General features: G+C 43.9%; 1 protein-coding gene across 1 annotated transcript in view; it reads right to left on the bottom strand.

Moving 5' to 3' along the window:
- Window positions 1-14,374, bottom strand: part of BFSP2 (beaded filament structural protein 2, phakinin) — a 59,655-nt gene that overhangs the window by 27,673 nt on the left and 17,608 nt on the right. Inside the window, exons 2-3 of the mRNA XM_006883424.1 lie at window positions 2,936-3,018; window positions 753-909 (exon numbers count right to left, since the gene is read on the bottom strand). Of these exons, the coding sequence (XP_006883486.1) occupies window positions 753-909; window positions 2,936-3,018 (240 nt within the window). The remainder of the gene's footprint in view (window positions 1-752; window positions 910-2,935; window positions 3,019-14,374) is intronic.

Raw genomic sequence — 14,374 nt, forward strand, 5'->3', positions numbered from 1 at the left:
ATTACAATGAAAGAGTTTTTCTTTTACTTTTCAAGGAGAAGAGTGAATGGGGGGGGGAGTGGGTGGGCAGGGAGAAAAGTGCAAAGATGGATGAATGGAAACCCTAAGTCTTTGTAAACTTTCATTAAAATTAATTAAAAAAAGAAAAGAAATGGCAACTGCAACATGAATGGTGAGAACCAGGGGATTGGCAGATGGCTGTGGTGGTCCTGTGGGCACTCAGACCAGAGACAGCTGTGCTCCTTGAGAACAGAGGGCTTCCTGCTGGGTGGGGTACCTCTGGGTATTTCTAATAAAGAACCATAACACTTGCCCAAGCGAGGCAGAGGCCCAGAGAAGGCCTTCAAGTCAACATGGCCATGAGAAAGTTCCACCTGCAAGTGAACCTTATGTGTTTTGTGACTCTGTTTCCAGAGTAGAATGGCCAAGCCTTTCTTTAAACTATGGCATCTTTTAGTCTGGAATTGCCACTCAAGTATGTTGAGCATCATGGCAACAGCCAAGTATCCATTGACAAATGATTGCTTGATGGCTTCCCTGAAGTGCAGTGGCCAGGTCCCGGTCATGGATGGTGAAAATCCTACCATTGAGCCCCCTACTGCCCTCAACCTAAGCCACTCCAGAGATGGAAACATATTCTGTCTGTATTTTCTTTGTAGCTCTGGGTAAGCTATATAGAGAGGCTAGGATGAGCGACCACTGGCTTTGAAGCGCAGGTAATAGAACGTGGCTTTACTACAGTCCACACCTACCTCTTCATAATTCCTCGAGAGAAAGCCAAGTTCTTCCTTCAGGCTTTCAATTTGACTCTCCAGATCCATTTTGGCCACATTGGCTTCGTCGATGACTTGATACAGGGAGTTAATTTCCTCTTCGGCCGTCTTTCGAAATCGCTGTTCATTCTCGTACCTGCAGGCAGAAAGGGACTTCATCAGAATCACCGGGTAAGTCAGAAGGTGGGGACACTCCAGATTGTGAATGTTGCCAGTGAGTAATCGCACAATGAACGCTTAAAGATATCACCGTTCTAACAGTATCGAGGGCATCATTAGTGGAATTGTCACAAATCGATTTATTAAAATGCTGGGGCATAAGGAGAGGAACGAACAGGGGGTGGGGGTGGGGTGGGCTGGGAGAAAAGTCCAACAATGAATGAATGAATGGAATTCCAAAATCTCTGCACATGTTCATTGAAATAAAAAAAAAATGCTGGGGCATTTGGAACAGAACCCCAATTAGAAGATTGTAAATTATTACCTAACCTGGGAAGCTAGAGAACATTACGCTGAGTGAACTAACTCAGTCTCACAAGGATAAATATTGTATAAGATCATTATTGTAGAATGAGTATAAGGATCCAGGAGGGGTGGGAGAGGCTGGAAGCAGAGGGATGTGGAAGTGCAGGGGGGAGGGGGGATTAATCATGGGGTTGTACAATTTGATGGAGGGGGGGAGAGAAATTGAAAGAATGTGTTCAAATTTATATTAAAATTTTGTAAATAAACTAGTAGAATTTTTTTTTTTTTTTAAAGGAAGATTCTGGCTTGGTCAACATGAACCTTCATCTTGGACTCATCCTCTTTTCGCTCACTATTGTTATGTGCCATCAAACCAGAACTGACTCATAACTGACCCTCCAGTGGATTTTCATAGGTTGCTAAGAGTCATTGTCGACTCCATGGCACCTGACAGCAACAGCTTCCTCAGAGGTCTCCGTTGTTGTTGTTATTAGATGCCATCGAGTCATAGACAACTCATAGCGACCCTATGAACGAAAGGCCTGAGCACTGTTCGTACATAGAGTTTCCGGAGGCAAGCTGTTTCGGAAGTGGATGCCGCTCCTGTTTCCATGCTTGCAGAGGTCTCTAGTTAATGTAATTTCTTTTTCTCCTGACCAATTTAGGGAAACGTTGGTTTGAATAACAATCTCAATCACCTAACCATTTGCTTCACTTCCACGACGCTCTTCCCCAAGGGTAATCTCAGAGTCACCACATTCGTCCAGAAAAGGTTCTCTCCACGAGTCAACAGGCTCTAAAATCTCGTTATTTTGCTCTAAATGCCAGACTCTGGGGTCATCAGTGACTTAACCTTTTCCCTGAAATTTATACTTAATGAAGAAATCTTAAAGACATTTTTAAAGCTCATTATGTTATGGAAATTGCTGGGTTTTTTTTTGTTTGTTTGTTTTTTTATGCGTGTACCGTCAAATTGGATCTGACTGGTACAGGAGGCGACTGTTCCTCCTTCTTCAGCAGAGCATCTGGTGGATTTGAACCGTGCACTTCTGGGATTGCAGTCCAGTTTCCTGCGGAAATTGCTGTTAATAAAGGGTACAACTCTAAGTGTGAACTCAGCTTCATGTGATACAGAAGGTGGCCATAAAAATAAAAAAACAAAAGAGATGTGCAACAATTAAAATAAAAATGTTCGTTCTTTTAGTTGGAAACCTGATCTGCGTCAGCAGTGTACACACCACCCTCTTATTAGACATCCAAGAAGTGACGCTCAAGCCCAAATACACAGTGAGATTGCAAAGAGAGCTTTCAAAGTCTGCGAGCTCATGGAGTCAGTTCTGGCTCACAGGTGACCCTGTATGTATTTATACCAGAGTAGAACCAAGTTCTATAGGTTTTCATTGGCTATTTTTTAAAAAAATTTATTTTATTATTTTTTGTGAGTGTACCATCAAATCAGATCTGACTGCTACGGGAGGAGACTGTCCCTCCTTCTCCAGCAGACCATCTGGTGGATTCGAACAGAGTACTTCTGGGATTGCAGTACAGCTCGTCGGCACTAGACCACCAGAGCTCCCTTCATTGGCTATTTTTAAAAAGCTAAGTAACTATGGCTCTTTTTCAGAGGCTTAACTCAAACCTTTCCATCAGCGGCTTAGATGTGTTTTACTCACTCGCACCACCTGGTAGAGCATTACCTTTCTTTAAAGTCATCCGCTGCTGCCTGGATGTTGTCTGTCTGCAGCATGAGCCGGGCGTTTTCCAAGACAGCTTCGCCCACCTGGAACGTCACGAGAGACGGGTCACTGTGGACTTTTATCCCTTACCACTTGGACTTGCACAAAAGGCACAGGAAGACACCACCCCACTTCTCAGGCTTGGAGTAACTTTGACCACCTTTCTTAATGCATTTGTAAAAATCATTTAAAATGTGTCTCAAAAAAGGGGACCAAGAATATAAATGATAAATTAGCACAGAATGTGATGGGATAGATTTTTTTTTTTCAAAACAAAAGGATCCTGTCTGACCTGAGAAGACAGGGTGATGGTGGACATATATCGGTGGTGATTAATTTTATAACACACAGTGTATGGGAATGAAGGGATGTGTGAAACACAATGTACATGAATGAAATGCCCTGTATGCAAACTTTGCATTCAAACCAACAGAAAATAATTTTAAAAAATAAATTTAAACCCCTTATAGTGATGAGATTTCACTTCTCTAGTGAAGAATTTCTGGCTCCTTAAATGACCTTCCAATGTCTTTGTTTTAACATAACTACCTTTACTTTCAACATTTCTTGTCCATAGTGATGTCATCTTCAGGCATCACTCTGCTTTTCCACATCTGTATTGATTCTACCCAGTGTTTCTTGTTGTTGTGCTATCCAGACATCTGTGACTTGTGGCGACCCTATGCACAATAGTTCTGAACCCTGCCCTATCCTGAGCCAATCTCACTGTCTCTGACACACCAGCTCCCATTATCCCAGTTACTTGTCAATCCATCTCATCTAATGTTTTCCTCTCCTGCACTGTCCCCACATCCTTCCAAGTATGATGTCCTTCTCCAACGACCAGTCTCTCCTGAACTCATGGCCCATGTATTTGAGATGGAGCTTCAAAATCCTTGCCTCCAAGGAGCAGACTGGTTTCACCCTCTCCAAGACAGACAGATAGGTTCTCTCGGCAGCCCATAACATGTATGTTCAACACTCTTCTTCAACACCATACCACAAGACATCAATTCTTCTGTCATCCTGAGTCACTATCTAACTCTCTGATGCATAGCAAGTAATTGTGAAGACCACGGGCTGGATCAGGTGCATCTTAGTCTCTAGACTGATACTGTTGCTCTAAACAGAATAGGAATATCCAAAACCAGTTGCTTTAGGGTCGACTCTCATGCACAGTGACCCCATGTGTGCTGATCCTGTGTGGTGACCCTGTGTATGTCGGGCCTTTGTTTCAAGGCACCACTCAAACCTTCAACTTTCAGTTAGCAGCCAAGCTCCTTAAATATTGGTGTCATTCCAGGACTTTGTGGTGGAGGACTTTGTTGTTGTTAGGTGCAATCAAGTTTCTTCTAAACACTGAGTTCAATAGCAGCATGTCCATATGTACAACAGCCCTAAACTCTGCTCTGTCCTTTGCCAATCACACTGTCTCCGACACACCCATCCTGATTACCCCAGTCACTGAATCAATCCACCTCATAGAGAGCCTTCCCCTCCTGCACTGTCCCTCCACCCTCCCAAGCATGATGTCCCTCTCCAAGGACCTCTCCCTCCTTACAACATGTCCAAATTCTCCTTCCATCCTTCTTAGCCATTGACCAACTCTCTGATGCATAACAAGTGATAGCAAAGACCATGGCCTGTATCAGGCGCACCTTAGTCCCCAAAGTGACACCATTGCTCTTTTAGTACTTTGGAGAGGTGCCTAACAGCAGACTTTCCCATGACAATATGTCTTCTAATTTCCTGGCTACTGTGGAGCCAAGCAAACAGCCAGGATGTTTTAGTCCATATGGTGAAGATACACAGAAGTCTTCTCTACTGGTTATGAGTTGGCTTCCCTATGTTCTGCACATAAGGACGTCCACACCACATCCCAGCTCACGCCAAATGCAGAGCTTTCTCTTCAGAACCAACAAATTGAAAGGGAGCAGACATGGGGGTCCATCTTTGAAGGCCTAGAGGATTTGTGCAGCTGAGAACCTTGTACTCAAATCCCAGAGCACAAAGCCCATTTGTATTTAAAACCACAAGAGATGTGCATTAGCTCACTGATGCTCCTTGATTTGTGGTTGAAGAGATGCATGCCAGAAGTGGATGCAAGGTCGCTTTACTCAGCCACTGTTCATTTCCAGGGAGAAGGCAACACAAATACTAAGTACAAGTACAAGTCCATTGGAGAAATATATACGAACTAATTTAATCATCCCTGCCAGGGGTAAACTTGAAGGGGGGACAGCTAGCAAGCTTGGTGGGAGAGGAACAGAAGTCCTTTCCTCCAACACTCTCTTCCAGCCCAAACAGAGCCTGCATTTCTACCATCAGTCAGCAATGCAAGCCTTAAAACAGATCCTTCCGCTAAGCGGCCCCACCATTTGCTACCGCAGTATTAGTGTAAATTGTTAGCGGACATTAAGCGGCCTTGAGAGGCTTCCTAGCCAGCAAGTTTGATGGGAAGAGAAAGAAGAGGCAATTCTAAAGCACACAGTTATGTCCAGGGAGAGCAGCCTGTTAGATAAAAAAAAAGAGTGCGAGGGCGCAAAGGAGAGAAATAAAGAAAGAAATTGGTCCCAAAAAACGAACAGACCTTTATTGTGCGGGCTGAGAGGGACACCAAGTGACCCAGCAGCATGGCATGCAGATGAGGTCGCAATGGCACCTGGGCAGTTTGGGAGGTTTCCTTTTTATAGGGGTCCCCGGGGAGGCTTAAGATGGTATTTTTCAGAATTTGACATATTAGTTAAGTAAGGTTTTAGCTCCTTTTTTCCAAGCTCAGACTCTTCTCAGGATCTATTGTCTGGTCTGGTCTTTGATACGACCAGCTTAGATGTTATCAAGTTTCCCAGGAAGTGATCAGGCTCGGGGGTAGTGGGGCAACTGTCATATTTTCCCTTCACAGCCTGAGTGCAGCAGCAGGGAAATAGGCAACCTGAAGTCAAGGTCGGTCATGGGCAGGAAGTGTGGCCTCTAGCTTTGCCAGTTCAAAGTGCTGACATCGGTCATCTCACCCCGGCAACCATAGCAAAGTCCAACAAGACAGCAAAGGACAAATGCTGGTGAGGGGCTGGGAGGTTGGAACTCTCTGTACTCTCCAGGTGGGAGTGTACAATGCGACAACCACTATGGAAAGCAGTTTGGTGCTTCCTCACAAAGCTGGGAACAGAAAGATTATCTGATCTTGCAATCCCACTGCGGGGCACAGATCCTGAAAAAATAAGAGCTCTAACACAGACAGATAACATGCACACCCATGTTCCTAGCAGCATTATTTGCAAAAAGGAAGATATGGGAACAACCCAAGACATGGAACTCTTGTGTCTATCAACAGACAAAGAATGAACAAAACGGTGATACATTCATGCAATGGAGTACTATGCAACACTGTACAATGATAAATAATTCATGACATGTTACATTACCTGGCTGCATCTAGAGGATCTTATGCTAAGTGAAGTCTTTTTTTTCCCCAATAAAAAGAGGACTATTATTTTAAAAAGCACTATTATAGTATATATTGTTGTGTCCTGTTGAGGTGAAAAGAATCCAGAGCTGATCCTCTGGCAGGTTTTTAGAGGCAGTGAATCATCTGAGAGGAGACTGCCCATCCTTCTCTGGCAGGTAGTTGGTGAATTTGAACCATGTACTTTCAGGATTGCAGTGCAGTTTCTTACCACTAGGCCACCAGATCTTCCTATGATAGTATAAGACCACTACTATAAAAAGCTAAGGGAAGGTTTATACATGTAAAATCATCCTTGGATTCTATAGCCAAGGTTTGGATTCTACATCCAGGGTTGGAAAGGGTGGGAGAGGAGAGCCTAGCGGAATACGGCAGTTGGGTGGGGGGCACCACCACCTCCAAGCTTGATCACTTCCTGAGAAAACTGATAACATCTAAGCTGGACATACCAAAGACCAGACCAGACAATGGATCCTGATAGGGGCCTGCGCCTGATCAAAATAGCCCAAAGCTAACTTAATTAACAACCCAAATTCCGAGAAATACCATCTTAGTCCTCCTCAGGACCCCTATAAGAAGGAACCACTCCCCCACCCCCACCCCCGACTTCCGGGGTGCCATTTCAATCCTGTCAGTGTGCTGTTGAGGCCTTGTCACTTGGCGTCCCTCTCAGACAGCGCAATAAAGGCCTGTTTATTTCTTGGGACCAGTTTCTTTCTTACTTTCTCTCCCTTACCCTCATGCTCTTTTTTTTATCTAACAGAGCCAAAATCAATAAATGCATAATTTGGATGAAGGAAAAGACAATATACAGCCAGGGATTCATCATAAATTAATTACATTGTTGTTAGATGCCATAGAGTCAAGCACAACTCATAGCGACCCTGTGAACAAGGGACCTGAATTCTGTCCTATCCTGTGCCATTCTCATCAGCCCTGACATACATGAACCCGTTGCTGTAATAACTGCCAGTCCACTTCCTAGAAGGATTAATTGTAATTAATGTTATGGAAAAAAATGTATAGGAATGATTGAATGAAATTATAATTATAATGTTTTAAAACAAAATGGATATGAATGATTGAATGAAAAACCCCTGTGATTCATAAGCTTTCATGCAAAAAAAGTTTCTTTTAATGAAAAGCTTACAGGAAAGAATATGCAGAACAGATCATTTGGGAGACTGAGCTTTATGAGGAGGAAAGTGACATCAGGATTGGAGGAAGATTCGTCAACCTACATTATGTAGATGACACAACCTTGCTTGTTGAGATTGAGGAGGACCTGAATATTTGCTGCAGAAGGTCAAGGACTGTAGTGTTCATTATGGATTGAAGCTCGACTTCAAGCAGACAAAGTCTCTCACCACTGTGTGAATTGGCAGCACCGTGATGGATGGAGAAGAGATTGAGGTTGTTAACAATTACAGCTTGCTCAACTCCACAGTCAATACTCTTGGCATCAACAGTCAAGAAATCAAAAGATGCATTGCATTGGGAAAATCTGCTGTCAGGGACCTCTCCAGAGTATTGAGAAATAACGATGTCCAGTCTATAGACTAAGGTGGCCCTAATCCAGGCCATGATATTTGCACTCACTTGTTATGCATCAGAGAGCTGGACAATGACTAAGGATGGTAGAAGGAGAATTGTTGCCTTCGAGTTGTGGTGCTGGAGAAGAGTATTGAACATACCATGAACTGCCAAGAAAACAAATAGGTCTGTCTTGGAGAGGGTGAAACCAAGTTTCTGCTTGGAGACAAGGAGCCTCTTTGGAACATGGCCAGGAGAGACAGGTCCTTGGAGAAGGCCATCATGCTCGAAAAGGTGGAGGGACAGTGCAGAAGAGGAAGACCCCAGATGAGATGGAGTAATCAGAGGTGATAAAGGTAGGTACGTCGGAGTTAGTGAGACTGGCTCAGGACAGGTAGACTTCAGAGCTGTTGTACATAGGGTTGCTATGAAAATCAGGTGACTCTATGGCACATAACAATGACAGGGAAGGTTAGAACAGATGAATATGACCCGCTATGAATTAAATCCCTAAGCGTATAAAAAAAAAGTTCCTCAACAGGGTAAAAAGGAAACTCACAGCCTGGGAAAAATATTGGGCAATGACATATCTGATAAGGGACATATCTAAAATTTATTGACTACTTCAACACCTCAACAAGCAAAAGGTAAAACAATGCAGTCACGAGATGGGCACAGGGTATGAGTAGATATTTCACCAAAGAAGATATTCAGATGGCAAGCAAACACATGGAGAAATGTTCAAAATCCCTAGCTATCAGATGCAAATCAAAACAAGTATGAGATATCATCTCACCCCAGCAACAATAGCAAAGTTCAACAGGGCAGCAAACAACAAATGCTGGCCATCATGGTGCTGCCTCTCGATCCAATCCGGTGATTCCATCCTCCATTGGAGAAGAGAAAGGGGAGGAATCTGGAATGACACATGGGCTTTGAGCCTGAGTTTCTGGAAGGTGTGTGGCCCAGCTGGTCCTCTCCTGCCTTCCAGGGTCCTTCCTGTATCTAAATTGCTCGGCACACCAGTGCTAAGTGTTTTGGAGACAATGAGGTGTTTCTTGTTCCTGGGATCTAGCATCTCCACTCAGCAGATACAGCCACTTACTTGGGGTAAGTAGTTTGATGGCATCATAAATTGAAGATCACAGCACCCCCCTGCATCCCAGGGAAGCTGTGATAATGAGAAGAGACAATGAATGGGAAGTCCTTGGGCAGACTGTCTACCACAGTCTCAGGTGCCTGTGGATGGCAAGGGACTATTGTTATTTGTCTTTGTGTAGCGCTGTTGTTAAATGACCACAAATGACTAAGGAATTGGATGTGACAGCTTGGCTCAGCCTGGCATTGTTTTGGCTCAGTTCTTTTTGACCGGAGGTGATCACACTGGACCTTTTGAACACAGGTAGTAATCAAATAAAGACTTCCATCTGGTAGCTTGATCTTTTTAATTTTTTTTTCCTTTCATTTCCTGTCCGCGTTCCTTTAAAGAGCCTGACTTGCTGGTCTTGTGACGATATGGATTTCAGTTCACCCTATTGTCCTCCTCTCTGTGACATGATTAGAGCCGGGGCTGGGTGAAGAGTGGGTCTGCATTTTATTTAAATGGCAAGACCGTGCAGCATTTTAGAAAGGTTATCATTCAAGCCCAAGGGTACCGTTAATGCCTCATTTGGCTTTGAAAATATCAGCATCCTAGCAGCTAATGCTCGCTTGTAGAACCTGACAGAGCTGTGCTTCTGGGAAATTTAACCTCAGCTCGTGCTGCAGAAAGACATAGATTCCCTTTGGAAGTCCTCGTCGGGTTTATTTGACTTTCAAGTTAAGGGCATATGCTCGGCATGACTTGTTTCTGTGCGTAAGTGAACGTCACATCATTATCTGTCCTTAGCCACCCGACGGCATCATATGCACCAAGATGGCAAAGAGAAGTCTTACCAAGCCAGCAGGTGCCTCTCTCCTCCCAGCATCACCTTCCGGCTGTGTTTGTCACAGAAGACACGTTTACTCTCTTGGCTTCCATGACTTCGACTTCTCCAGACCCTGCTTCTTCCTCACTGATGGTTCTTTCTGTTGCCTTTGGCAGGTCTTTCTCCCTTTTCTGGCTTTTAAATGCTAGACTGCACTGCCAACCCAAAGGCAAGCGCTTTGAATTCACGCCCATCAGTTGCTCTGTGAGAGAAAGATGGACAATGTCCACCCATGTGATTTATTCTCTCTGAAAACTTGCCGGAGAGTCCACTGTGAGTCAGTTTCTGACTCAATGGCCAAAAACAACAACAGCAACAAGCAAGAGTTTTTCAGGCTTGGGTCCTTCTCTCCTGCCTCAAGTGACCCCTACCTCCCTCCTCAGTCTCTCTCTTGCTTCCAGTTGTTAGCATGTGTTGACACCTCTGCCTGGTAAACTCCTTTCCTCCTTTGAATGTTCACACCATCAGAGCTTCTCATACATGTTCAACTCAGCATACAATGGCTGAGAAGCAGAACTCAAATTTGGCAGCATCATGATAGGTGGTGAAGAGATTGAGATTGTTAGCAGCTTCAGTTTGCTGGGCTCCACAATCAACACTCCTGGTCCCAGCAACCAGGAAATCAAAGGATGAATTGCACTGGGAATGTCTGCTGTCAGGGACCTCTCCAAAGTACTGAAGAGCAACGATGTCAGTCTACAGACTAAGGTGTGCCTGATCCAGGCCAAGGTCTTTGCAATTACTTGCTAAGGATTAGAAAACTGGACAATTTTAGAACAAAGAGTTCTTCATAAAAGCAACTCCAAAAAAGAAACTTAAATTTATTTTATTTTTCTTATTTATTTATCTTTTTCACATTTAATACCATTGAATCTGATCAGACTGGCACAGGAGGAGATTGCCCCTCCTTCTCCAGCGGAACATCTGTTGGATTTGAACCATGCACCCCTTCAGGATTGCAGTGTAGCTTCTTGCACTAGGCCACCAGAGCGCCCTGAAACGTAAATATTTTTCAAGCACTTGCAACATAGTGTGCTCATGCTAAGCCTTTTCACAGACGTTATTTCATTCAATCTCCAGACAACTCAACATTACAGGTCATGAAAAGCGGACATACGCTTATTATCCCCATTATAAAGACAAGGAAACTGAAGCCCTGAGTGTTTAAGTCATTTGCCCACATTACTAAATGATTGTTCATTGAGCAGCTGATTAAACTTACATCTTTCTGAATCTATGGCTCTTTTTATCTTTTGTTGTTGTTGTGTACCATTGAGTCAGAAGCTGACCTAGTGGATTTCAGGAGGTAATAAATTACACGGGAAGGCATTGCCCATCTTTCTCCTGCAGAACATCGTGTGGATTCGAACCACGTAGCTTTGTGTTGACAGCACATTTCCTTACCACTAAGCCACCAGTTCACAGTTTAGGAGGCTCCGTGCCAAAGTCCCAGGGAAGGTTTTCTGTCTCTAGTGACTCTGGAGGAAGGCCCTTGTCTCTGAGTTTCTGCTCCAGGACCATCCTCCTGTGGTGAGCATAACGGCTGTGTCCTCTCTCCATACCTATTCAATCTGTATCACCAGCAAATTTGTTAAGAAGCTGGGCTCTGTGAAGAGGACTATGACATCAGGATTTGAGGAAGACTCATCAATAAGCTTCATTATGCAGATGACACAGCCTTTGCTTGCTGAAAGTGAAGAGGACCTGAAACTCTTGTTGCAGAAGGTTAGACACTGCGGCCTTCAATACGGATTGCAGCTTCACGTCAAAAAAACAGAATCCTCAGCACTGCATCAACGGGCAATGTCATGATAGATGGGGAAAAGATTGAAAATGTCAACAACTTCATCTTACTTGGATCCACAATCAATATATTTAGTACTAGCAGTCAGGAGATCAGGAGATGTATTGCACTGGGACAGTCTGTAGTCAGAGACCTCTCGAAATTACTGAGGAGCGATGAAGTCAGTTGGGGAACTGAAGTGCACCTGATTCAGTCCGTGATTTTTTTTTTCAGTCACTTGCTATGTATCTGAGAGCTGGACAGTGAATAAGAATGACAGAAGAACTGACGCCTTTGAGCTGTGGTGTTGGGGAAGAGTACTGACTATCCCTGGGACTGTTAAAAGAACAAACAATTATTTCTTGGAGAAGGTGCAGCCAGAGTGCTCCTTGGAGGCAAACATGATAAAGCTTCATCTCACATACTTCAGGTATGTTGCTGAGAGGAGCTACTCCTTGGAGAGGGACATCATGCTTGGAAAGGCAGAGAGGCGGTGAAGGAGAGGAAGACCCTCAACCAGGTGGATCGAAACAGTGACTGCTGCAATGGCGATGAGAGTGTCAGAGATTGTGAGGATGGCACAGGGAAGGACAGGGCTCAGATCTGTTGTTCACGGGTCATTATGAGTCTTACTGAATGTGACTGCATCTAATAAGAACAATAACAACAACAACCAACTATGAGTGCCCTTTTTTATTTGTGGAATTTCAATTCATAATCCTGGAGAGACTGGAATGAAAATGCTCATGCCCTATACATCACCCTCCTTTAATAATCATGTCTTGCCCAATTCTTTTTCTTTATTCCTATCTGTTCCTATTTATGAGATTGTTACATAGCTAACCCCAGAGGAGTTGTACTTGACTCCATGGCACCTAATACAACAATCCCAGATGATATCTCATATGATCTGTAAATAAGCCAATAACTTTAGTCTCTTTGTTTTGTAGTTCTTGACTTTAAAAAAAATTATTAAATGAATACATGTTTTTCATAAAAAGCTTAACAATACTAACGATACTGTTGCCTATCCTTCTACCAGCAGAGATGCTGGTAGCCTCGAACTACATGCCTTTGGGATTGCAGTGCAGCTTCTTTCCACTAGGCCCCCAGAGCTTCCCCAACAACACAAAAATACATGCCTTTTATAAAAACTTAACAATACTAAAGATACTATAAGGTCCCAATGTTGTGCAGAAAGGTTGGCCTTGACTATTAACCTAAAGGTTGGGAGTTTGAACCCAGTGATGTCCTGGAACAAAGACCTGTTGATTCACATCTGTACGTTTTGCAGACAAAAATCTATCCATGTGTATAGCAGAACCCAACAGGGGCCGGTGCTACATAAGCTTCTTGCTGGTTTATGTGTTGTGTGCCGTTGACTTGGAGCTGACCCATAGTGGACCCTCCAACAGGTTTTCAGAGACAGTAAATCGCACAGGAGGAGCTTACCCATCCTTCTCCTGTGGAACAGTGGGTGGATTCAAACTGTGTGCCTTTGGGATTGCAGCGCAGCTTCTTACCACTAGGCCTCCAGAGCTCCCTATATAAGCTTCTTAGTCATAACCAAATATATCTGTATATGTAGCAGAACCCAACAGGTGTCAATACAATGTAAGCTTCTTAATAAGCAAACACCCTAGAGGAATAAGTTGTCATCTTGGTCCTTGGGACCGTAGTCCTGGGGATGACTAAGGTTTTGTGGATAACATAATCCACAAAGACAATGTTCTGCATCCTATCAGGAGAGGGAGCTCTGGTGGCCTAGTGGCAAGAAGCTGTGCTGCAATCCTGAAGGCACACAGTTCAAGGCCACCAGCTGCTCTATGGGAGAAGGATGGGCAATCTCCTCTCATGCTATTAACTGCCTCTGAAAACCCACCGGAGGGTCAGCTATGGGGCGGTTTTGACTCTACAGTACACAACAACACAACACTCAGGAAATTAGTGACTGGAGTCTTAAAAGCTGGGTAGCAGCTGTGTCAAGTCCAACTATTGGTTATTGGATGGCCTCTGTCCAGAACAAAGAAGAGAGAAGGAAAGCAAAGATAGGTTGAAACATTTAATTCAAAGGAATAATGGATCACATGAACCTCGATTTTCATGACCAACAAATCAAAAGACAAATTGCATTGGGAAAGTTGGCTGTCAGGGACCTTTCAAGAGTACTGAAGAGCAATGGCATCAGTCTGGAAGCTAAGGTGCACCTCACCTAGGCCGTAGTCTTCTCAATTGCTTGCTAGGTGTAAGAGAGCTGGACAATGACTAGGGATGCTGGAAAGAGAATTGATGCCTTTGAGCTGTGATGCTGGAGAAGAGTATTGAATATATCATGGACTGCTAAGAGAACAAGCAGGTTCATCCTAGAGAAGGTGAGATCAGGCTACTCCTTAGAGGCAAAGATTCTGAAGCTTCATCTGACTTATTTTGAACGTGTTGCAAGGAGCGGGCCAGTCCTTGGAGAGAGATGTTATGCTTGGGAGGGTGGAGGGAATAGCACAAGAGTGGAAAACCCACGGCGAGATGGATTGATTCACTGACTAGAGTAATAGAGGGTAGGTGTAGTATCAGAGACAGTTGGCACAGGATAGAGCAGGTTTCAGGGCTATTGTACATAGAGTGGCTATGAGTCGCAAGTGACTCGATGGCACACA

Source organism: Elephantulus edwardii, unplaced genomic scaffold (genome assembly GCF_000299155.1).
Source record: "Elephantulus edwardii isolate Elephantulus edwardi_28Jun2011 unplaced genomic scaffold, EleEdw1.0 scaffold00027, whole genome shotgun sequence".
Taxonomy (NCBI): Eukaryota; Metazoa; Chordata; class Mammalia; order Macroscelidea; family Macroscelididae; genus Elephantulus; species Elephantulus edwardii.